This window comes from Polistes dominula, unplaced genomic scaffold (genome assembly GCF_049000335.1).
Source record: "Polistes dominula isolate Pdom_NZ unplaced genomic scaffold, Pdom_raw_medaka contig_23, whole genome shotgun sequence".
Lineage (NCBI taxonomy): Eukaryota > Metazoa > Arthropoda > Insecta > Hymenoptera > Vespidae > Polistes > Polistes dominula.
In genome coordinates this window covers 5269685-5294247 of record NW_028300963.1, presented here as the reverse complement: position 1 = coordinate 5294247, position 24563 = coordinate 5269685, and the positions used below count along the sequence as shown (strand labels likewise).

At 31.7% G+C, this 24563-nt stretch overlaps 1 protein-coding gene and 1 long non-coding RNA gene across 11 annotated transcripts in view; one reads left to right on the top strand and one right to left on the bottom strand.

The window, feature by feature from the left end:
* The window catches only part of Sarm (sterile alpha and armadillo motif), a 70037-nt gene that overhangs the window by 29512 nt on the left and 15962 nt on the right, over positions 1-24563 (top strand). For 2 of the 7 annotated variants that reach the window (XR_016176610.1, XM_015319516.2), the window contains exons 1-2: positions 18675-18952; positions 20481-20669. The exons of 1 other annotated variant lie outside the window; for it this stretch is intronic. Coding sequence is in view for 1 of the 6 variants with exons in the window: in XM_015319516.2 (XP_015175002.1) it covers positions 20571-20669 (99 nt within the window). In the remaining 5 variants the exon portion in view is untranslated. Of the gene's footprint in view, positions 1-3683; positions 4407-18650; positions 18953-20480; positions 20670-24563 lie in introns of those variants that run through there. 4 more of the 7 variants (XR_001475618.2, XR_016176612.1, XR_016176611.1 and 1 more) reach the window with 4 other exon arrangements.
* The window catches only part of LOC149032546 (uncharacterized), an 89657-nt gene that overhangs the window by 62048 nt on the left and 3046 nt on the right, over positions 1-24563 (bottom strand). The gene's annotated exons all lie outside the window — the stretch shown is intronic.

Here is a 24563-nt window from a genome sequence, read left to right as displayed (position 1 = left end):
ATATATCTGGCCTCTGAATTTGTATGACACTAAACTCAAGCCCGGAACTTGAAACTTTTGAAAGAGTATCTTATCTGAAATGCTTTTGTAGTTCTCTACACTTTGTTTTTTTTTTGTCCGAAATGTGGATAAATTGTTTAGATCAGAACGTTTATTATAAAATATTTAGTATTGAAATATAACACCGTTTGAAATCAGAAATGAAGAAAAAATATGAAATTTCTGACGAGTTTTTCTATCGAGATGAAATTTATTCATAGGTCAATTTATTAGAAATGTTTGACCTTTCTAAACAGATGCTGATATTTGTTGACCTTAGAACAATGTAAATGAAAATAAAAAAAAATAGAAGAAGAAGTCGATCGAGTATGTTAAATCCTTTTTGTTTTGTTGGCAAGATTCTTTCGGTAGCGCCTAAGGCAGTAAATTGCTTAAAGATCGGTAATTATTGCACAATCATTACATAAGTAAACAGATGGCTCCCGAGATGTAGGAATAAGAAAAAAACAAAAAGGAAAAAAAAAGAAAAAAAGAAGGAAGAAAATTACAGCCAACGGGGAGTAATTCGCATTCATCGCGTGAATTATGTGCCATTAACGATCTTCGTGTCTCATTCTCATCCTTTATCGAATACCTCAGCTCACTTATCTTTCTCTTCCTATCTATCTCTTTTTCGTATTATTCTTCGAGCAATTTAATATTGCGCTTCGCTACCGATCTTTTTTCTTTAAGTTTCATCGAGCCAATTCTATTCTCAATTTTTATTTTATTTCATATTTTTTTTTCTTTTTCTTGTGTATGTGTGCAATGTTATTTATTATTTATTTCCAAAAATGTGTATGAATAAATTGTTCGAATGAACCTTTTTACAGTTTGTTCATTAATCAATTATAATACTTATTTAATGATAATAATTTATAATTAAAGTTTGAGTAATTTTGCTAAAAATGTTATTTCTTATATTTCTCGACATTTATTTTCTAAATTATTCTTATAAATTTGAAAAAATAACAGTAAAATAAAATATTGCGTTGTCAGTCATAGTAGTCTCCATCATCATCATCATCATCATCATCATCATCTCGATTGTCTTCAACCGGCCAATCAAAAAGCCACGAGTCCTTGATCCAACTGGTTTCTCTAGGCGAAGTTAAATTTAAGTGGCTGTTAGGTACGATCTCTTTCTATAATACGATTCTATTAATTCACAAAGATGGAAGACATCTCTCGTTCACTATAATTCAACAATAAAAATCGTCTTACCAATAAATATTGTTGTAAAAACTTGATATACATTAGGAAACATAAAAGATACTTTTGAGTGTTTATTTTAATTACATAGGAAGAAAACAAAATAAAAACAAAATTTTTCAAAAGTAATATAAATTAGGAAACATACAAGATTTGTTCGAGATTATTTATTTTAATTATATACGGAGGAAAAAAAACCCAAATTTCCAAAGTATTAAAAAAAAAAACAATGGATAGAAGAGATATTTTGTTAGCAATAAATCGTAGAGAAGAAGAAAAAACATTTTTTGGGTTAGTAACAGCTTGAAAAAAAAAAGTAAAAATAGGAAGTAAGGGGTAAATAATAGAATGATCGTAGTTGTTCTTATTAAAGTTGTCGCAAAGTACCAGTTAGTAGTAGAGTTTGGCTGGTTTGGATAAATATACACGCGACTGTGCGTCGCCAAAGAGTACAGCGTTCGAGCGCAATCCTTTTTTTTTTGTTTTCATTCCTTTTTTGTATTTTTTGTATTTTTTATTCTCGCTCTCTCCCTCTCTCTTACTCTTTCACCGATTCTGCGTCTTCTATAGCATCGTTTTCTTCTCGCGAAGTCACAAATAGTACCGGAGAAGGCTCCATCATCATCATCATCGCACTTCGTCGAAATTAATTGCGTCGCGACGCCGATTCCTTCGCCACTCTTATTTTCTCACTTGATTTACACTGTCAAAGTTCATAGCTCGTCGTATAGGAATAGGAACCCACCATAGAAAAACAAATTAGGATGATGAAAAGAAAATATTAATGAAAAGAAAATATAGTTTTTAGTTTCATGTCAAATTATACTCATATATATATATTTTATCTTATAACTTTGTATTTTTATTATACTTAGAATGTAGACATTATTAATTATCTTTACTATACTACGAAAATATTTTTTTTTTGTTCGTTTTCTTATAAAATTATATTTTTTCACAGTAGAGAGCTAAGAGTCATTGATATCTTATAGTATCATTTTCTGTAGAAATTTAGATCAGTATATTTAATATTTTTATTTTATCTTTTCATAGAAAAATTGGTCATTTCTTTACATTTTCTATTTCTATAGATTTCATTTTTACGAAGAAATCAATTTTATACAGAAAATAAGAGCGATGACACTTAACGTTTGAGTCATTATTTTTCTGTTTTTCCTTTTTTTCTTTTTCGAGCTCAATGAACGCGTGTTACCGTTTATTAGCCCTTGCGTTGTTAGTTTCTTTCTTTTTATTTTTATTTTTTTTTTTTTTATTTCGTCACGTTTATACGAATTGCTCGAACTCTCACGTGTTGCTAACCTCAACAAAATCGTTTTCCGCTCGAATTTCGCTTAAGTTCGTAAGAATCTTAACATCGAAGTATAAGATTCTACGTAAGCAAGTGTTTGACCCCTTTTAACGTAAATCTTTCTTTTTCTTTCTTCGTGCCGTGGATTATCAAAACAGCTGTTCAAGCAGAAGAACCCTCTTTGCCGGTCCTCAACATCTCCGCGAGTTTTACTCAGAAATTGGAAGTTCCCCGTGAACCCATATGTGCCTTTCTTTGTGACGTCAACAAAAAATTAAGATAACTCCTTACTCACTGTCAGTTTATTTGTCTTTTTTAATATCATTCGGAAAATCCGTTTCGGATTTACGTAATACAAGTCTCTAAATTGAGAATAATCGATTTCAAAATACCGATCAACGATTATATTCATCATTTGAATGCATAATTCATGATTCGCATAAAATTAACACGTATTAAGAAATATAATAATTATCTTATATCAAGGCAATCAAATTAATGATAGACGAGAAATTAAAGTTTCATATAACAATAAATAACGAGGAAAACAAAGTTGATGAACAATTTTCTTCATTCTCTACTTAACGATTAAACACGAATCTTGAAAAAGTATTGTTCAATTATTTTCTGCAAAATATTTTACTGAAAAATAAAGATAGAATCTCTGTAATGATAGAAAATGGTACCGACAATTGTTTACATTTAAATGTATATTGAATAATGTTGAATAGATCGATCGTAAATAAGTTTACAAAGAGGATCTATCGAAAGAAGTGAATCGTTCTACGAAAGTTTCACGATTCGTCGAGAAGTGGCATCAACTATTGCCTGTTCCAGCCTCTTCTCACCCTACCACAAGGAGTTCTCGCGTCGCGACGCTTAAGAATCTTCCAATGATCGTCGTTCTATCCCTACCCTTACTCTTGACTAACTGAACACGTCCCATCGAGTTCGAAGGTTACGTTGAATCTAACACAACAGATACTCGAACAAGTTTCGTTCGATGTTTCGTATAACGCGCCGTCAACAAATGCAATATTCTGATTGGTTGTTTAAAACAGTAGTGGGGACCTATAAATGGCAGAGTAAGGTACGTTCGAGTTCAGTTGGAGCGTGTCCGTTGGCATGTTCGGTATTCTCGTATAATCGTTTTCATTTCTCATCAACGGGGTTTACGAGCTTTTTTTTCATGTGGATAGAATTAAAAATAAAAATAGAAACAAGTTATGGAAAGTTATAAATAATACGAAATTGTATGGTATATTTGTAATTAATCAATCAAATCGAAATTCGGTATGTTTGATTTTATATTTCGTTGTTGGCAACACGATTATTATTTAAACAATCGTCGGAATGATTTTCTCGATTAAAAATCAAATACATATTCGTGCGTGACGAATGTATTATCATATTATATTGTTTATCGTTTCTACACGAACTCGATTTATTTGATTTTAAATATGATCAACGACGGGAAGTACGATGCTTATTTTTAAACTTTGCCAGTGCAACCTGGAAAAGAAACGTGCGTGATAATTGGAAGTTTAAATATAGGAAATTACAAAAAAAAAAGGGGTTAGCAGCAAATAGAACTACGTCCAAGTGGATGATCGATTTAAGTTGAACAACCAAACGTGTGCCCCCCCACCCCCAACGATTTTCACGTGGATCTCAGAGAAAGGAAAGGAGACCGAGAGAGCAAGAGAGAGAGAGAGAGAGAGAGAGAGAGAGAGAGAGAGAGAGAGGGATTCATTCTTGAATTGCCATGACCATGGTCGTCAACAAGATCAACATGTCGTCGTATTCAGCCCCACGACGTACCTTCTTTTCGGGTTTTCATACGAAGGTAAGATAATAGCAACGTCTTTGGAATAATAATTATAGAAAAATTATTATTATTATGCAAAAAACGTTTCTACACTTTAACCTGACATGTTCAACTTTACCTGTGTACCTTCACCTATTGAAACCAAGAGAAAAGAAAACGATAAGAAAAAAAAAGAAAAATACAATCCCATTAGACTATGTTCACTAATCAAAATTCTCATCTTTTCCTTCATGCAACTTGTGAAACACTAAAGTAAGAAAGAAATAAAAAAAAGACAGAAATAGTTGGATTTTACTATAGTATTCTTTTACGACTCTCTACCGCTAGAAAATAAATCGTCGTAGAAAGCATTGACTCTCTTCTTCTGGTATAGGTATAAGATTATCCTCACATGGACATCGTCTACAGACGACACAACGTTTATGGCACATTCCCGATTTAGCGATAAGCCGCATAACTCTCTAAGCTATATGTACGAGCTTACCGCTAAGAAATCCCTGAGAATCGTTCTAACGGTCCTACCACTGCGGCCATTTTCATTATTACAACGTCTACGTAATTTTCTTTACTGTCCACGTCCACGTCCACGTCCTCGTCCTCGTCCTCGTCGTCGTCGCCTTACGAAACCTATTTGTTATATGAATCTTACGTTAGATCCAAGAGTACGTGTGTAATTCCTTTTAACCATTTTTCATTTGAACTTTATTGCCTAAATTTATTTTTTACATCTATCAAACGTGGCTTATCTAGGTGGAAACTTTTATATGTAAAATTTGTCATTGTTTATAATTTAACACTAGATATACCAGACGAGCCATTATTAATTCATGTAACATTTGATTTCTGTAAATAATTAAGCGTTTAAACATCAGTCATTTTGACTAGTGTGGTTGAAATAGGTATACTAAAAATGGGGTGGTATATCTAGTGTTAAATAGTTCAATCATATTAATAAGAAAAAATGTAATAAACAGATGCGATTCGAATTGTCTTAAAAAGAATTTCCAAACGTGTTTAATATTGCAATAATAAAATTCATATTTTATGCTAATGAAAATTGGATGAAAATGCAATTTTCGAATCTGAAGTAAATCGTTCTCGTTTACGCAACAACTTAACTAAACATTTCTCTGGTATTAAGGGATTGGATAAGAGCCAGTTCTATTCCTATATTTACTTTATATGTTGCTGCTGCTTACCAAGATACAAGAGATGTATCGCATCGAATACTGTTTGCATATATCGTGCAAACAAATTGCATTGCTATTTTTTTGTTTAAGAAAAAAGAAAAAATAATACAAAATAAATAGATAAATCAAAAAAAAATATATATATATATATATTTGTATATTTTTGATAGATGCGTATTTTTGTTTTAGTTGTAACTTGATCGTGTCACGTGGGAGATAAATATATATACATATATATATATGTATATGTATATATGCATAATTTTTTCTTCGTGTGGCCATGAACGTGACCGTCTCGTGTTCGAGATAAAAGAGAGTAGAAAAATAATACATGTATATCTTATGTATTCCCCTTATTTTGTTTTTTATTTCTCCCTCTTTTTTTTATTTCTTCCTCTTTTTTTTTTTTTGTTGGCTCTTCGCCATAATTCTTCACAGCTGTTGATTTCTTTAGTATCTCGAACCATAAACCATAGAATTGTTTTGCGAAGACAATAAAATGATTAGGTAGTTCGGAAAAATCCATTTCCAATATTTACGAGGATAAACAATTCGATTAGATTCAAAAATATGAAGTTAATGGAAGGTAGAAGAACGAGTCTGCCATTGAATTGGATAATGAAATGAATAATAGGGTGGCTCGTGCCACGATCACTATCATTAAACGGACGCTCGGTGTCGGTTAGAGTGACATTAATATCAATGTGGTGTTCTCTTTGTAAGAGATGTTGCGATGCTTCTTTTCGAATACCTTTGATGATACGTTCGTGTAGAAAAGAGGGATGTCCTCCATCTTGAATATCAGATTACATTATTTGATTAATATCAAAAATTAAAAAGAAAATATAATCAAATAAAATGAATAGAACAATTCTGAAGTTCCAATAGACTTTTACATTAATTTTACAATGTGAACAAAAATAAATTATAATAACGATTAATTGATTAAAATTAAAAATATATATATAATTTTATAATAGTATAGCACTCTTTACGGTAAAGGATAAATCACGTGGGTGAGGATAAATCAATGATTGGTAATTAAGCACGAAAGATTATTCAGGTTAATCCTCCCGAAGCTCGATATTCGTGGGATTAGGTTCTTTTGAAAACAAACAAAAAAAAAGATGAAATTTGAAAGAACGAATCGGAACATTCTCGAGGAGTCAGTGAGATCGTCGTAAAGGCGAGTCTGCGAGAGGCATAAAAGATTCATTTTGTCGAGAGAGGTGACCCTGTCGACCCAGCATCCGCTCTCCGTGGGCGTCTCTCTTTTCAGCGCGTTTTCTACTCTTCGTATTTTTCTTCTCTTTTTTTTTTTTTTTTTTTTATATTTATACTTTCCATTTTTCACAAAATAAATCGCGAAAATTTCGTGCTGAAACGTAAAACGTATAAAATAATATTTTATTAATTCTTATGCGAACGATAAAATAAAATTCGACGTGGACATTGAAAAAATTATAAGGGGAAAAAAAAAACAAACAAACAAACAAAGGATCCAATCGATTTATTGTAGAAAAATATTCTACGATGGGAACAAAATTAGAAAATATATTTTACTTAGGGAAAGAAAAAATCATTTGAAATAGGTGATGAACTTTGTCGAAAAACAAGCAACGCGTTAAAACTATAGACCGGATGCATTTAATCTGTGGTCATAATGGTTCACGACTGAGACGGCCGAGAGACATAGTTATGATAGTAATTACAACACAACGCTGAGGACCAGCTTGCTAATACTTAGGGAACGAACGAAAGAGTTACAAGTATTACTATACATTCGTTGTCGTGCGTCATACGTGATCCTTTTAATTATCCTAAGTCGACTTTAACTTTTAAATTCGATCACATATACATGTATATATATATACATAATGCACATTAATTTTTGTTCAATCTCACAATTTATTATAGTCATAGAATAAAATATCCCAAGAGCACTAATAATATTTTTCAAAATAAATAATAATTAATATAAGTATAAAATAAAAATGAGAAACATGATTTTATGATGTTCATTTATATAGATCACGTTATTGTGACAAGCAACTTGGCGTTTACAATCGATTTGGCTTAGATTCAGTATTAAAACATCCCTAAATTAACAATTTTATAGTACAAGACATCGAAAGTTGTAACACTACTAATCTTCTGTTAATACGATATCATCAGTCAGTAAATCTTTAAAGTTTACACTTAGGCCCTCTTTCTTGGCATCTAATTTCGATATATTAAGTTCCATCGAATCAAATTTCCGTTGACATAGAAATAATACGCACGATCTTTTTCAGTTATGACTGGGTAGATTTGTACAGCTAGCATAACTTTCATACATTATACTTAAACACGGGTTATACTTAGAATTGTATAATAAGAGTTCTAAGTATTTTGTTGGAACACGAATATATATACACAAAATATTTTAAAACAAATCTAAATTCATTGAAATTGAATATCGAATATTTTGTTAATTTATTATGAATTAGTATACAAGTTCAATAAAATGTTGGCACTAAAATTGAGTATAGTTTTATAGGTAACTGGCTTATATATCTAGGTAACGACCTAGACTGGAATGCATTTTGATTCAGTTCACTTTGAAATCGGTTCAAAGAGAGAGAAGAATTTTCTAGTATTCATTTTTCTTTCATCTATCTATGACATAAACGATAGATATTTTTGCTTCGAGCTATTGATTAATAGAGCTACTAGCATAAAGGTATTTAGATCGAATTTATTCAACTATTACCGAGTAGTGACACTTACAAATATCCTCTCTCTCTTTTTTTTTTTTTTTCCTTTTTTTTCTTTTAAAAGGCAATATTTTTCATCGGACGATATATAAGTTAGAAATATATTTCGTTGAATTTATCCAATTGGTCAATCGATACAAGCGTTAATTACGAGTTCTGTCCAACCGTAACCGTATAAATAATATTAATTATTAATAGTGCGCTCGTGTGTTTCTTTCTCTCTCTCTCTCTCTCTCTCTCTCTCTCTCTCTCTCTCTATCTATCTATCTATCTATCTATCTATCTTCTATGGTATTTGACGATCTCAAGGAAGATGTGTGTAATTATAATTAATGATAAAATAGATAGAGAAAGAGAATTATAAGAAGAAGAAGAAGAAGAAGCACGCGAATGACCTTGTCGAGTAAGAAAATCGATCATGTTTTAATAGACTTATAGTTTGCAACGATATATACTCCTTGCAGCGAATTCTCGTTAAGTTGATAATTAGTATCGCACGTTTTCTCTTATTTACTGGTTATCTTTGTTTTTTTTTCTTTTTTTTTTTTTTTAATTAATTTTTTTTTTTTTTTTTTTTAATACAAGATCTCTCGAGAAGAAAAAGAAGAAGAAGAAGAAGATGAGAAGGAGGAAGACACGTGATATGTGTTCACCTTCGACCTTATTCGGGATAAGGATATTTTTTTCGATTATTTTTTTCATGTAACGAATTAACCACGTGAATTTTATACAAATTAATCCCTCATATCCTATCTTCCAAAGTATCATTAATTGCACGTAACAATACGAAATTAGTTTTTTTTTTTTAATGACACATTACAGCGTTTGTTGGATCTTTTTTTTTTTTGACTCCAACTCTTACCATCGTCCAAGACAATCAGCGCGGTATCTCAGAAAAATCTTTTAATTAGGCTACCGTTTTTTTTTTTTAACATTTCCTTTGTGTTTCTTTTTTATTCATTTTGTTTTGCCTTGATTTGCTTTATTTTTTTTTTTTTTTTTTAGTTTTTGTGCTTCTTCCTTCCCTTTTCTTCTTCTTCTTCTTCTTCTTCTTCTTCATCATATACTTGGGATATGTATATAAAGTGCTATATATGACCGGATGAGACGAATATGTCGCATTTCGTAACGATTTACGAGCAGTTCAATTAGCGATTTCCTCTATAAATTCTCATCACCAAGGCGTAACGTGTTTTAACCGACAAACTCGGGAAATAAGCCGACAGAGAAAGAAAAAGAGAAAGGAGATAGAGAATCGCGATATTTTTCTAGGATTAAAACTATAATTAAACGTCATTTTATCGTCCTTGCTCTTAAAAAAAAGAAGAAGAAAAAAAATAAACCAACTCGTAAAGCGTGGCTTTTGTTTTAACATTTTGACCGTGACCTCGATATTCGCCTGGTTATATTTTTTTTTTGTTTTCATAGATTTTAATCTGCAGTCTGTCACATTGAATCGTTTAAAAAAAAAAAAGTATTATTTTTTTTTTCGTCGTGAGGATTATCTGGTTTTTTTTTTTTTTTTTTTTTTTTTTTTACTTTTATTGTGATACGAGAAACAAATTTAACAAATATAAAACAAGATAAATTTAAACAGCTCGCTGTATCGTTGGACCTTTGTTCGAATAATATTTTAATAGTTACCACCAGTCGTTAAATATTTTTTTCAATTAATTTCAACAGATATAAAATATTCTTCTTCTTTCTCTCTGTTGTATTTTTTGTTTTTTTCATAATCTCTCAAACATCAAGCATATATTTTGTCGATGTACATATTCGTCTCTACTCGTTTCTTCGAATGAACTTTGAACAAATAAATTTGTCTTCTTTCGTTACTAATTACGTTCTATCCAATTATTTATTTGGACAGAAGAAAAAAAAAAAGAAAAAAAAATTTTTCCATAAGAAACAACATGGAGAATCCGATTTTGTATCCTTCACTTTTCACGAATATCTTTTTTTATTTTTTTTTTTTTTTTTTTACGATATCTTCTTTAATATAAACTTAAACAACGTTACTTTTGGTTTCAACGTTTAAATACGCGAACCAACGGCGGATGTATATGTATAAATTAGCATTTCTTTTTATTTTTTTTTTTTTTTTTTTTTTTTTTTTTTTGAAGAAGAAGAAGAAGAGTTCAAAGACTTTTTTTTTACTTTTAACTGGAGAAAAGAGCAGTAGTATAGGGCCTTTAAATCTCATTCAGTTTGCTCGAAGCAAATTTCTCTAATTATTTTTACACGATGTCGAATAAAAAGTTTCTCTTCTTTACGTGGCAAAGAAGATATATCCGTTGAAAAAGCACCGGTGGTGAAGAAGAAGAAGAAGAAGAAGAAGAAGATGAGGAGGAGGAGGAGGAGGAGGGGGAAAAAATGACGAAATGACAAGAGAAAAGAAAACCCATCTAAGCTCAAAGTACTTTCGCACTTGGCAGTCGTCGAAAACACATAGCAAATACTCGTAAAAAGTATTAGTGGGTGCTCGAAACTACTACCGACCATGTCCAGTATTTGTTTCTTCCAAGAAAACAAGAAGAAGAAGAAGAAGAAAAAGTAGTAGTAGTAGCTGCCACTTCGTAATACATAATAGCATAGTACGACTATGCATTTACTTTGTAAAAATAAAAATTAATAAAACAAAACAATTGGAAGTAAAGAAAACTTAAACTTTAAACGTGAATGATTTTGCGATTGATGACAAACGAAAAACCCATTACGAATAAATCGAGTATGTTTGACTAGAAGAGAAGGAGTTGTCAAAAATAAAATGTATATTCAAACAATACGAAGACTTATAAGATGATAATGTTCGCATATGTGTGTGTGTGTATATATACAAATCGAATTAAAAGAGTAGAGAGAGAGAGAGAGAGAGAACAAGAGGCAAAGCACCAGTGGAATCGACCACTTCCGGCGCCATTGCGTTTCCGCATGCCTGAGTAGCATTAAAACGATTAGGTAGGTACTTGTAAGACTCCTTTAGGATTAAACTATCAATCCGTTTTTTTCTGCTTGAATAATTAAATAGAGTATACTATAAAATGATCGGTTGAAATGAATATCTTCTTTTAATTGAAATATTTTTTTTTACGATTATAAAAGTACCTACCTATACTTATTATAAAAGTATTCGTAATATTTGTATTAAAAATTAATGTTAATATTGAAATATTATTAATAATATATCTGTGTGTTACTCGCTGTAAAACTCGTATAATATTAATCGATAGAATTACTTTATTTCAACATTCGTACTCGATATGATCGATTTGGTAGCAAACGGAAATCGTATTTCCGTTTAGTTGGAATTTCTTATTATCGTCGACGACAAATGACGTTAACAATTTCACTCCCGAGTATCGCATTACGCATTCACCATACGTTTCCTTGCAAAAGTGCATTCGCATATGTTCATATACAGATGCACATAGGATAGATACCCATGCATATATATATATTTATATATACATATATGTGTGTATACATAAATACATATCAGGATAACTGACGTAATCGAGCGTGACGGAGGTCATTTACATCGTAGTTTACAGATCTCGTTTCTTCTCGCCACACATTTTCCTTTCTCTCTTTTGCTATCTCTTTCTCTTTCTCTTTCTCTTTTTTTTTCCTACTCGTCAAATCTTTTTGCGTTTCTTCCGCAAATTTTTTTTTTTTTTTTTTTATCAGCGAGTCTCAAGAATCACAGGTTGTGTTGATAGGTTGCTCGAGTGGCGCCGTTCTTGATTAGCAACACCCACGGAATACTTTTTTTTTTCATTTATTTTTATATTTTTTTTTTTTTTTATACTATTTTTTGTCTTTCCACTATATCGACGAATGTAATTAAGGATCGTGTCTTATGTAACCAACGAAAGAGAGAAAGATATATATATATATATATATACAGAAACTAAACTTATTCTTTATAATGGTGTTTAAGAATGATTAAAAATGATATTTTAAAATCTTGAATTATTTTCGAATGAATTTTTGAATCACAATACAATCAATCATTTGTATCCTCCATTTTGAGAATAATTCAAAAACTTAAAAAGATTTTTTTTTGTTATTTTCTGCAACAATTTACGTCTGACATATTCAACAAAGGATACTAAATCGATCCGAATATAATCATTCTAATTGAAAGCTCATTTTTCTTATAATTTTTTTTCTTTTGTTTCCCCCCCCCCCCCTCGTTTCATACATTTTCGACGTTTTACCAAACACGTGCATCTAGCGATACCTTTTTATATTATTATTATAATAATAAAAGGAGACTGGAACACGATCGTAAATCATTTCTAAACGAGCTCCCAACTCCTGTTTCGTCGTCTGCGAATTCACAGGACGAGCAGAGACTCGAATTTCCATTTGAATCATGCTCCTCGAATCATATGAGTGGGATAAGGGAAAAGACATCACCGGGCAGGTAAAAAGATTTATTCTTTTTGTTTTATTTTTTTTTTTTATTATAAATAAAAGTTATCCTATTCTTTTGTCATGCTTTTTTTCTAAATTTTTAGAATTGAATTTAATTCTCTCCTAGTTTTACAGTTTTATTATATTTCGAAAAAAAGAAAAAAAAAACAAGTACTTAATATAGGTATTTGAAAATGATGTTAAAAACTTTTGGTACATTCTCTGTAGATTGAAAAATAAAATTACATCAAAGACACGACACGCGCGTTTCATGTCGAAATAATTTTGACCGTTTTCTTTTCAAACAACTTTGTTCTCCTGTTTGGTACTCTTATTACAAACAATAATCCCCATAATTCCTGTCTCGAAGAATTTCAAAGGGTCACGAAGTGGCACGAAAGGGAATATAACCAAAAAAAAAAAAAAAATAAAAGGAAAAAGAAAAAGAAGATGAAGAAGAAGAAGAGTTAAAAGACGTTCTCATAATACATGTTGTTAGTAGGCTTTGGCCCCTTTTGGTGAACGGGATGAGTCACAAAAGAATCACGAAGGAATTTCAGTCACGAAAGAGCTCGACTTTTTTATTTTTTTTTTTTTTGTATTTCTTTTTTCTTCTTGGTTCAGTCATGTCTCACACGATCACACGTGTCTCGAATTTATTTAACCATGTGTGTTATCATAAATTTTAGTATCTATTATTTTTCGTATTTACAATAAATCTATATATATACAGAAGATTGAACGCAACGCATTTAATTTTTTTTTAGATATATTAGTTTTTTGATATATATATATTTTTTTTTAATGATATTATATTTAATATATAGATTATTTTATGTAATTAATTTTATTTATTTATTTATATAATTAATTATATTTTTATTTTTAATTATATTAAAATTATATATAAGTGCTATTCTGTTTCACAACCTTTCTCCACCTTCATAGGTAACTTAAAAATTTCGTCCTTTCAGAACTTTTCAGATTTTTTAGCAAAAAAAACTTTATGCCACCTACCGGCAAATCGGCACGAACTTTCCCTGACAATCCTATGTATATATATATATATATAACTTTTATGTATTCCATGTGTTTTAAATGTCATTTCGTACATTTTGTTCAGCTTGTAGGTATATAGATTATATATAAACAATTTGAATTAAAACTTTATCGTCTGGTTATTCCAAATTGTAGGTTATTTAGGGAGAAAAAAGGAAGTTAGTAAGAAGTATTAAATAGTAGTATGATTTTTTTTTAGCCGTTTCTTGATGATAACGCATAATACGATAAAGGGAGAACGTGTCTGTGCATATAACGTAACCTTGAACTTCCTCCGTAAATGATTCACTACGTGTTCATTCATTTGTTCGCTCATTCATTCATTTTGTCGAGTTACGACGCGTGCTGCTCACGCTTACGAGTTAAAAGGCGATAAAAATATTCAAAGGAAAAAAGAAATAAAAGGAAAGAAAAAACAATTCAAGATCATACGTCGTAGATCCGTTGTTTGATTCTTTTTAAATTATGCGAACAACAATTCATTGACGTATGAAGATAAATATCGAAAAATTTTCATTCTTGAATACAAAATATTTTATATTGAATACAATTTATTTTTGTTTTCCTGTTTTTGTTATATATATATATTTTTTTTTCTATAAAAAAGATGAAAAATATACATATTATAAAGTATGACCGAATGATTGCTCTCAACCAATCACGCGTCTTATCGACTAGATGGGATGATTCATTCTTTCCTCCAATCCCCAATGGAATGCAAGCAAGCGTGCGACTCCCTAACGGAGAGTTGTGTTGTAGCAAAGAAGAAGAAAATTACATATCTTCGGAGAAGAGACTTATATGATTCATCGGTGAATCGTCATACTAACTTCCGATCTTATCTGGCATTTTGAAAATTTATTACGAGCTATCAAAAGATCGTACGATTAAAAACAACATCATTCGATAACATCTATGTAAATAATTTTAAATCGAACATTGGCAAGTTTTATAGAATTGAAAACAAAACAAAAATACAAATTAATTAATTAAATTTAATAACCAAAAGAAAAAAGAAAAGTAAAAAAAAAACAAATGAAAAAAAATTTGAAAAATAAATAAAAAATTAGTTCGTCATTTTTTAACGCTTTTTGCTTTACGTAAAGGAAATTGTTACATAAACTAAATGTGAGTGTACTCATCGAAGTAATTTTGATTACTTTTCGGTACCCCTAATATATTTCTTACTTGATTTTTTAAAGTTTTTTTTTAAATTTATTTAATAATTATAATTATAATAATATATAATAATATAATTATAAATTATAATATTGAGAGAGACGATCTCGCGTTCGTTACTATAATAATAATTACCGTTATAATAAAAATTCTTCTTAATTATTTACAATAATACGTGATAAATTTAATCATAAGAAAAATGAAAATAATCCATATGCTAACTAAGTTGAATGTTTTTTTATTGTCGCGTCTCGTCGAAACGCAAGTAGAAATGTATGCACTACTACTACTCGTGACTACTCGTGACTACTCGATAAGAATGCATGATTCATATTTCAAACGTCTCCGATGCTCGTGTGAAATAATAAGAAGCTCGTGCCGCCTCTGGTGTCTTTCTTGTTTACCCATGTCCACGTAAGTCTAGATACAGTTTATTATCCCCTAAAAAGGATATGAAGCATAAATGACAATGACGAAGATGATTCGTTTCTCGTTAAAAAAAAAAAAAAAAAAAAAAAAGATAAAAAACAAATAAAGTTTCGATTATAAAATAGTCGATCATTCCAATTGATTTTTGTTGTATCTATTAAATTCACGCGTGTGACATCATCCAATCCGATAAGATATATTTGTTACCAACATGCATGATACACACAATACACTTTTTAATATCGGTAATATTATTTTATTAACACTCGAGATATATTAAAATCCTAAGTTATTACTTTAATTGATTTATCGTGTATGATACCCTTGACGATAATCTTTAAAACATATTCACACGATCATTGAACCGATCGATCGATCGATCGATCAAATCTATTTTCTCGAAGAATCCTTTCAATATTCCTTTCACGTTGACACCCTTTCTCTTTCTCTTTCTCTCTCTCTCTCCCTTTCTTTCTCTTTTTTCTTTCTCTGTTGAAATATTTTTATGCATGAGCAAGTTGAATTTTATCGATCTTTCAACTGCATCGTAACGAAATGAATCAAAACTATTTAGCATGGGCTTGCAATTTACAAGATAATAAAACTGACCGTAAAATATACGTTAATGGATACCAAATAATCGATATAATATCTATCGAGTAAAGCATCGATATAAATTATTTCTTATTACTCCCCTATCAAAGTCATAACTGATCATGCATCGAATGAAATATTTTATCGAATATAAATACTCTCAGGCGCTTCTTTAATTGATTTAATCAATTTGAAATAGTTTTTGGTACTCGAATTAAATTATAATATTTGTATTTATTTTTTGTTTGTTTTCTTTTTTCTTTCGATTCAATTGAGAAAGACTGGATTAAAGTGTATCTCGATTTAGAAACAGGTATCACGAAGTATCATACAGTTGGAAAGTGTAGTTGGATAATTTCAAGTTTTCAATGACGTGCAATGGTTAATTTAAACTCTCGAAAGCTTAACGATAAGCCAAGATATTTCGTTTGCAGCCAATTTCTATAAGACTCTAGATCTGATTTTATTTACGATAAATTCTGTCTCTGCAGGTTTTATTTAAGAAAAATCATGTATGTATGTATGTATGTGTGTGTGAGAAAGTAGTACTTGTATTTATTTTTTCTATATATATATATATATATATATATATATATATATTTATTCTTTTTTAATTCATAAAAGTCCTCTCTTTCAACCAATACAAAACGTTTTAAATAGAAGGGAAGTAAGTAGGAAGGCATCCATTTATAGAAACTTCAAAGAAGTTATGCCAGGCATCCTAATAGAGGAACCTCCTGCTCTTATGAGAGTCTTATGAGGTTCGACGAACCTCATGCTATGCGAAATATTCGACTGGATCGAGGCAACCCTTTTGCGAACTTAAGTATTCTCATTTATATACACACATAAATAAATATGTGCGAGGTTAATATTTCTTTGATCGAACTCACGTATTCCTTCAACTCTCGCAACTCGGAAAAAAAGTTGATTTTCTTGGTACTGGAATTAAAGTTAAAAAAGAAAAAACAACATTTATACAATAATTGTATAATTGTTCTATTTCATAATAATTACGTGATTAATTTTATTTTTTATTTTGTTCAAGAAAAATGATGTATCGAAATGTATATTTAATTCGTCGAAGCGTGTTACGAGTTCCAAGCATTCGTGAGAAATCGTGACATCCTTGACTCGGAAGTGACTCATAGCCGGCCGAGTTACGCTAGTTGAGTAACACACACACATACACATATTTAAAAGTCCAAGTTCATGGTTTTCTTCGTTATTTCCACGAAGGGTTATCTTCTCGTTCGCCTCGTCTATGATCGAATTTCTTTTCTTACACAATTTTCACATACATTGATATTACAAATATTATTATATGCGTAAATTATTTATTTTATAATCCTATTTTAATTTATATATATATATATGTGTGTGTGTATTGATAATTATTGAAGATATTATCTCGAGATAAGTTAAAAACGTTTATAAATAGACACACGCGTAAGATGATAAAATAAATTAGTGATATCTTTATTAAAGCATTCTTTTTTTTTTATCTCATCATCATCATCGTCATCGTTGTCATCATCAACGATAAAAGGTTCACGTAACCATAAATAAACCTTAACATCAGTCTTTAAGATTCTTCTTCTTAGTTCGTGGTAAACATTTATTCGAAAAAGAGAAATAGAGAGGGAGAGAGAGATGTTAAATTGGTTATCACAGATTGCACGTGTCTTCTTCTCGTTTCTTGTGTTCATCCATAGATGAATACATATACATAAATACACATAGTAGTTATATACAACATCGTCTGGTCAATTCAGAATCAGAGAGTTAGCGATGACGGCCCTGCACCGACTTACACCACTCCGTACGCGTAGTACGCTCGTGGTTACGTCATCGGTCGAGTGAATGGACCAGTGACTACTCGTTTCTGTCCAATAAGAAACGAGAATGGATCGCAACGATTGAATGGACGCTTGGAATGAACAAGAAATTCGTATACGTTTGACTTTTGATCTCAATCCCTTACGTGTATATTCAACTTTTACTTAAATGAAATCAACAACATTTCAAATCATTCATTTCAACTCGTTTCATTTTATTATAGTCTTATTTTAATGATAACAATTTTGTACATTGCATAATATCATATCTTATTATATATTATGTGTATTAATATTAATTAATAAATCTATACCAAGAAATATGAAAAATAATTATTGAAATGAATCGATACAAGACACAATTATGGAAATCTGTAGAATCCGAGGAAACAACTTGTTAAATACGTGCGCCCGCCCACATATTTCGGTTCCAATAAACAGGTAACGTGCAGGTTATACGTACACATTTGTCTCACCTTTTTGCGATGAATCATTGAATTCCTGGAAGATTTAAAATTGACCCACCACCACCACAACCACCACCACACTACTACCACACTACACTAATTCCATCTCCACTTTATTCAATGTTAGTCTTTCCTCCCCACTACTCTCTTATCGGTATAGAGACGACGGCACCTTCCTTTTACTCGAATCGTAAGCGTACTTCTCCTACTCCTACTCTACTAACACACACACACTACCACCGTATTATTACCACTACCACCACCACCTGCTTAATAGTAAACAGGTCGGCAGCAAAAGACTCCTCGAGTCGCGTCGTTCTGATAGTCAGTTAACGCGTGTTCCTCCTTGGCGACGCATCATCGAATAAATCGATTTGATCGATTTGATCGATCTATCGAACGAACACGAACTCGTGAAAACCGGCACAATCAACAACCGTACTTATATAGAGATAGCGAAACGATAAAAGTGAGCGTACAAGTGAAACTCTTCCCTCTTATCACGTTAAAACAAACCCACGTTCTTCATTCATTTTGATTACACATTTTTCCAACAAAAATTCCTTAAAAAAAAAAAAATATTCGTCAGCTTTTTTCAATGTGTACAATTTCAACCAACGAATTCATCAACGCGTAAGATCCATCATTTTTACATTCATTTTGTTTCGATCCTTTGCGCGTTTGTTTTTTCTTGTTCTTTTTATACTTTTCAAAATTTTCTTCAATTTTTTCAAATGTACAATATGGAAAGAATCTTTTAAACGAACATGTGTATGTGATTGTGTTAGACGTCAAGCTAGCGTGTAAATAATAATCATCGAAGCATGCAGTAACTCGATGCACGTGCGACGAACATGCAACAGGAGTCCGTTTACGGAGATTCGATACGTGATTTCCGGGAGGAAACGAATGTTGTGTTGCCTTTTTTCTTTTCTTTTCTTTTCTTTCTCTCCTTTTTTTTTTCATTCATTGAATAACAAAATTAGTTTATTTTTAAATCGATATTGTAATGAAATTTTCGGTTTGTAGATCTGTGCCGTACCATATCGTGTCGTGCCGTCGTTCTATTTCGTGCCGTGCCCCTCATTCCTATCAGCATTGTAAATAATGTTTGAGACCGATACCGAAATCTTTTCCATGAACTTTATCAGAGAAGATATTGCTAATAAGAAATTTCTTTTGATAAATCTTACCAAAAGTATTCTTAAATTCTTCGAATTTTAAATCGTCGTTCGTTATTTATAATGATTTATTTCAAATATTTCATATCTAATTGATAAGTATTGTATATTTATATTATTTTATTATTATTATTATTATTGTTATTATTGTTATTGTTATCATTATCGTTAGAAAATCAACATAGACAGTTTCCTCATACTTTAATTATTCAATTATTATTTTTCTTTCTTTTTCGGTACCTTTTTTCAAACGAGCATTGTTAAACGCGTCGAATGTGTGTGCGTGTCCGAACAAATTGGCGGGAATATTTGAACAGCTGTTACCTTTATAGTATTGTTATAAACACGTTATTATCGACCTTGCACGATCTGTTAGTCAACACTTCTCGCGCGTTCTTTTGCCAGTAATAAAACAAATCCGATATCGCGATATTAGTTCGTAAATCGAGTAAAATAGTATATATATCTTTTCATTTCTTATTATTGAACCTTGTAGTTAACTTGTTATACCGGAACTCTCAATTGATAAGGAGCCTTTCTTATCAATAACATTTAACATTGATAAAACTTGGAGGAGATAAATGAGAAGAATACTTGAGAAGAGATTTTTGAAAGTTTTCCTTTCGAAAATATTTCTCAATTAAAACTCGATACTTAAAACGTGTATTTTGTTAAGTTTTCATTATTATAATTAACTTTTCATAATTTGTAACGGCAAAGGATCGAAAGAAATTCAACGAAAAAAAGAATTGTTTTTTTTTTATTTTAATTACGTACTTAAAAAACCAATGAAACAATAATTAACACGTTGACTGGCACAATAGGAAAAACCTATGTGAATTATCTACGATTGACGTTATTATATTGTTTTATATTTGATCTTAAAATCATGACCCCTTATAACAAAACGCGTACAAAATTAGGGGGTGACAGTCAACGTGTTAAGGGTAATCAAAACAAAGGTCAATTTTTACTCACAGCTGTGCGAATAATTGTGACAGTTTGGAGGAAGTGATTAGAAGACGGAGGGAAATCTTCAGACGGTCTATGAGACCTTTCGATTTTTATGAATGAGCGTCGACAGAGGATTAAACATGCTGCACAAGCATGGAAGCAAGTCGCTGCAAAGTTCCGTCTACAAGAACAGTAGGGGTGCCTTCTTGAAATCTGTAAGTTCCCCGTGTAAATGTTCAAATCATTTTTGTTCCTTTTGTTTCTTTTTTTGTACGTGCCAAATCAAAAGCTAGCTTATATGTGTTTTTTGTGTCGTACGATTGTTTCGTCGTATCACGTATGAAAAGAAAATCCTTAAATAAAAGGAAATGATGTCTGAGATAAACAGCATCGTTGTCGATTTGTTTGCACGTCATTACAAACATCGATCACGAATCGTTAAAGTAATTTAATCATTTTTTCTTTCTAGTTTTTTCTTTTTTTTTTTCACAAAGGAACGCATACTTTTTGTATTACATTGAAAGATGATATTCACGGATGACATCATCGTGCAATTATTCGAGTAGGTGTTTTAAAAGAAGAGAGAACCGATACGCTCAGAGATAACGACGGAATCGACCTTAGCAAACATTTGTTTCGGAAGATATTAGAAGAATCAGGGGATGAATGGAAGAAGAAGGATGAGGGAAGAATTAGACTAGTGGAAATAACAAATTGAACAATTTTTCTTTGATCGTGTTACATGTTACATATTATTATTTTTGCGTGTGTTACATAAATCCCTAATCTGTAGGTATTCCAAGGTGTAATTTAAATATTCATCCATTCTCTCTTCGGTATGCCAATGTATCATCTGCACGTGATCGTTGGGAATTTAACTTAGGAAAACATTAAACATCGTGCTCTTTTGTAGTCTCTTGGCGAAGCAGAGATTCATGAATAAGTGGGCTGGGTCCAAGTATTTCGTTGCATTCGTTAAATCCTTCCTCTCTCTCTCTCTCTCTCTCTCTCTCTCTCTCTCTCTCTCTCTTACTTTAGATCTTTATTATCGAGTTCTTCAATTTTCGCAGATTACAACGATGTTATGTGACATTTATGACAAATGTCAGGCTACTATGACAATTAAGATTATTGCAATATATTGAAGAAAATAAAAATAAAAACAAAACAAAACAAAAAGAAAAAGAGAATCGTCTTATTATCTAATCGACATTATGGACAGGGATTCTCAAGAGTATGACATGTGATGATTGTACGTTAGGTTAAGAGAGAGAAATAAGAGATATCCAGTTATGAGAACCACTGAAGTTCGTTCTCTTACGATCTAATCGTGAAACGTCACACTCGTGGACTATGCGTCATCGTTCGACTCTCGCAAACGAGATTCGCACTTGTAATATCTGACGAGCAATCAAGACACCACGTCACGATCCGTTACAACAACGTGACATCATCGGGTTAAAACGACGCCGATGCTGTTGTCCATGCCGTCGTCGTTCGTACCGTCGACGTTCGTACCGTCGTCGTCCGGTAACGTCGTCCGGTAACGTAGTCCGTGCCGTCGACGTTGTATGTTGACCTCTCGTCTCCTCCTGTCTGGAGAGATCAAATCCTGGTCATCGCGTTTCTCCTCGAAGAGACACGCTTTTACACACAAGCACGCATTCGCAATACACACACATACGCGTATATGTATATACTGACTAGGTCAGGTTTTCATTCCCTCTTCTTCTTCTTCTTCTCCTCCTCCTCTTCCTCCTCTTCATTCTGTTTCTGTTTCTTCTCCTTCTTCTTCTTCTTCTTCTTCTAACTCACAACGATGAGTAATCATTGTTGATTGTTGTGATGACTTATAAGACTCATTTGAATCAAACGATCGACTCCTCTTTTGTGAGAATTTCCTTAGCACAATATTCGAGAGAGAAAGAGAGAGTTTCTTTCTCTCTTTTCGAAGATTCCTCAAACCGGTTTTCATTTTACCTTTCTAGAAAGAAAGGTATTCTCCTTTTTTTTATCTTTATTTGTTTAAAACGAACTCGAGTTAAAACAGATCGACATCGAATCTCTAGTGAAATCTCAATGTATTCAATTTTCATACACGATTAAGGATTATGATAATTCAGAGATTTGAAGATTTAAAGTAGGATCTTAATAAGTTGTTTATTTCTTTCTATATTCTAATACAATTGGCCTTGATTTAGAAACTGGTTTTAGACTGTGTTCTACTTAGAGATGCATTGGTCAATCTTTTTCTTTTCGATTTTGATAGATACATACGAGTACCGTGAATTTTTATTCAATATTATAAATAAGCGTGTGAAATGACTAGATTATTGTACGAACGAAAGCGGAAAATTTAAAACGTTCTTTGTTCGAAAGAAGAAACTTTGTCTGACGGAAATTGGCGGGGCTTTTCAAACGAGTATGGGCAACATAAACACACTTTCCTCTTTGTAAATCCACGAACTGGGAGAGTTCGCGGGATGATTTTAAAAGAAGATGCTTCGGGATTCTATTCGTACTGCCTGACGCAAGCGCTTTTCGAAATGTTGCAAACAGGTTAAAGAAGTGTTTCTCGGTAGAGTGCTCGATACTTTGGCTTCTGTCCCCGGTATTCTCGGAAGCATACGTTAGTTCCTTCGTTCCTTCGTTCAACGTTAAACTCTTTGGATGAATACTTACGTGTACCGGTTTCCATAATAAGCTGGTTTGTCTTCTCTCTCTACCTATCTACGTATCGATCTATCTATCTATCTATCTATTTATCTATCTATTTATCTATCTATCTATCTCTGTCAATTGCGTTGCGTAATACAACTCGTCAATAGTTTGTACATCAGTTCTCGGTTTATCTCAAGTTGATCGATCGATCAATCGATCAAATATTTGTTCATAATTATAATACTTATTTGCACGTGAATAGAAAAACACATTAAATATTCGAATGAAATTGTATCAACGCGCGCGATACAATTTTATTTGATTTTTTCTATTCATATATTATTTGAATATATATTTAAATGATCAAGAATATGAACTTTTCTGATAAGTCTCGATCATGCGTGCATCCGATCTAAATGCATTTATGTAACGACCTTTGTTAACTTTGTTGCACTAGAGGAATAATCGAATGAAATGTCTGACTATTGAATCATTCGTAATGTAAATAAAATAAAACAATAAAAAATAATAATGGCATTATTTGTCGAATAATTATGCGATTACATGGATGGGTAGATCCTTTAACCCAATGTAACATATTGTAAGATAAAACGTATTTTTCAAAGCTTATCGAACAGAGTCTCCAATACCAAATGCCGTGGAATTCCCTGTCGTTCCAGTTGGTCTCTTTTCAATCTATACTTGTGTGCGTGCGTGTACTGTGTATGTATGCGGATAAGTATATATGCGTGCATGTTTAAGCCGTAGAAGTTGTACGAGCACGTTCTCCTTGGGTACTCCACAGAAGATCCCTTTGTTCCGTGAGCTGGCATAATATTCATGTGTGTACATTCACGTATGCGTATGCATACGCATAGAGAATATACTTGCTTACATTATACATTACGATAATATTCGGGAGTTTGAAATACGATCGATTGTTTTTATTTAAAAAACAAATCATCGATTATTCGCGTTTCGATAAGGAAAACGTGATTATTTAATTATAAACGTTTAATCGATATGCTAATATCGTCAGAGAGAGAGAGAGAGAGAGAGAACAAAAATATAAATAGATGTATATATATATTATGCATATTCGAAGAGAAGATTATTCGAGGCCAATCGAAATCTGGTTGAAAGATAACACGTAGAAGAGAGATTATGTAGGACGTTGAGAAGAAACTCAGAAACACGATCGTACGTACACGTAGATACACACATATATATGTATATATATATAGTTGCTTATATACGAACATATAACGATAGTGTCACGAAGAGACGTCTCCGAATCGGCTCTTTGTGTCTGGCAACAGCCAAGACGCCTACAGCTGTCTGCCAATGCTCTCGGCGACAGAGACCCTTGATACGTCCAAGACGCATACTCGATTAAATACCAGTCCTCTGAATTTTTCCCTAAAGATTTTTTACTTTTTATCCAAACA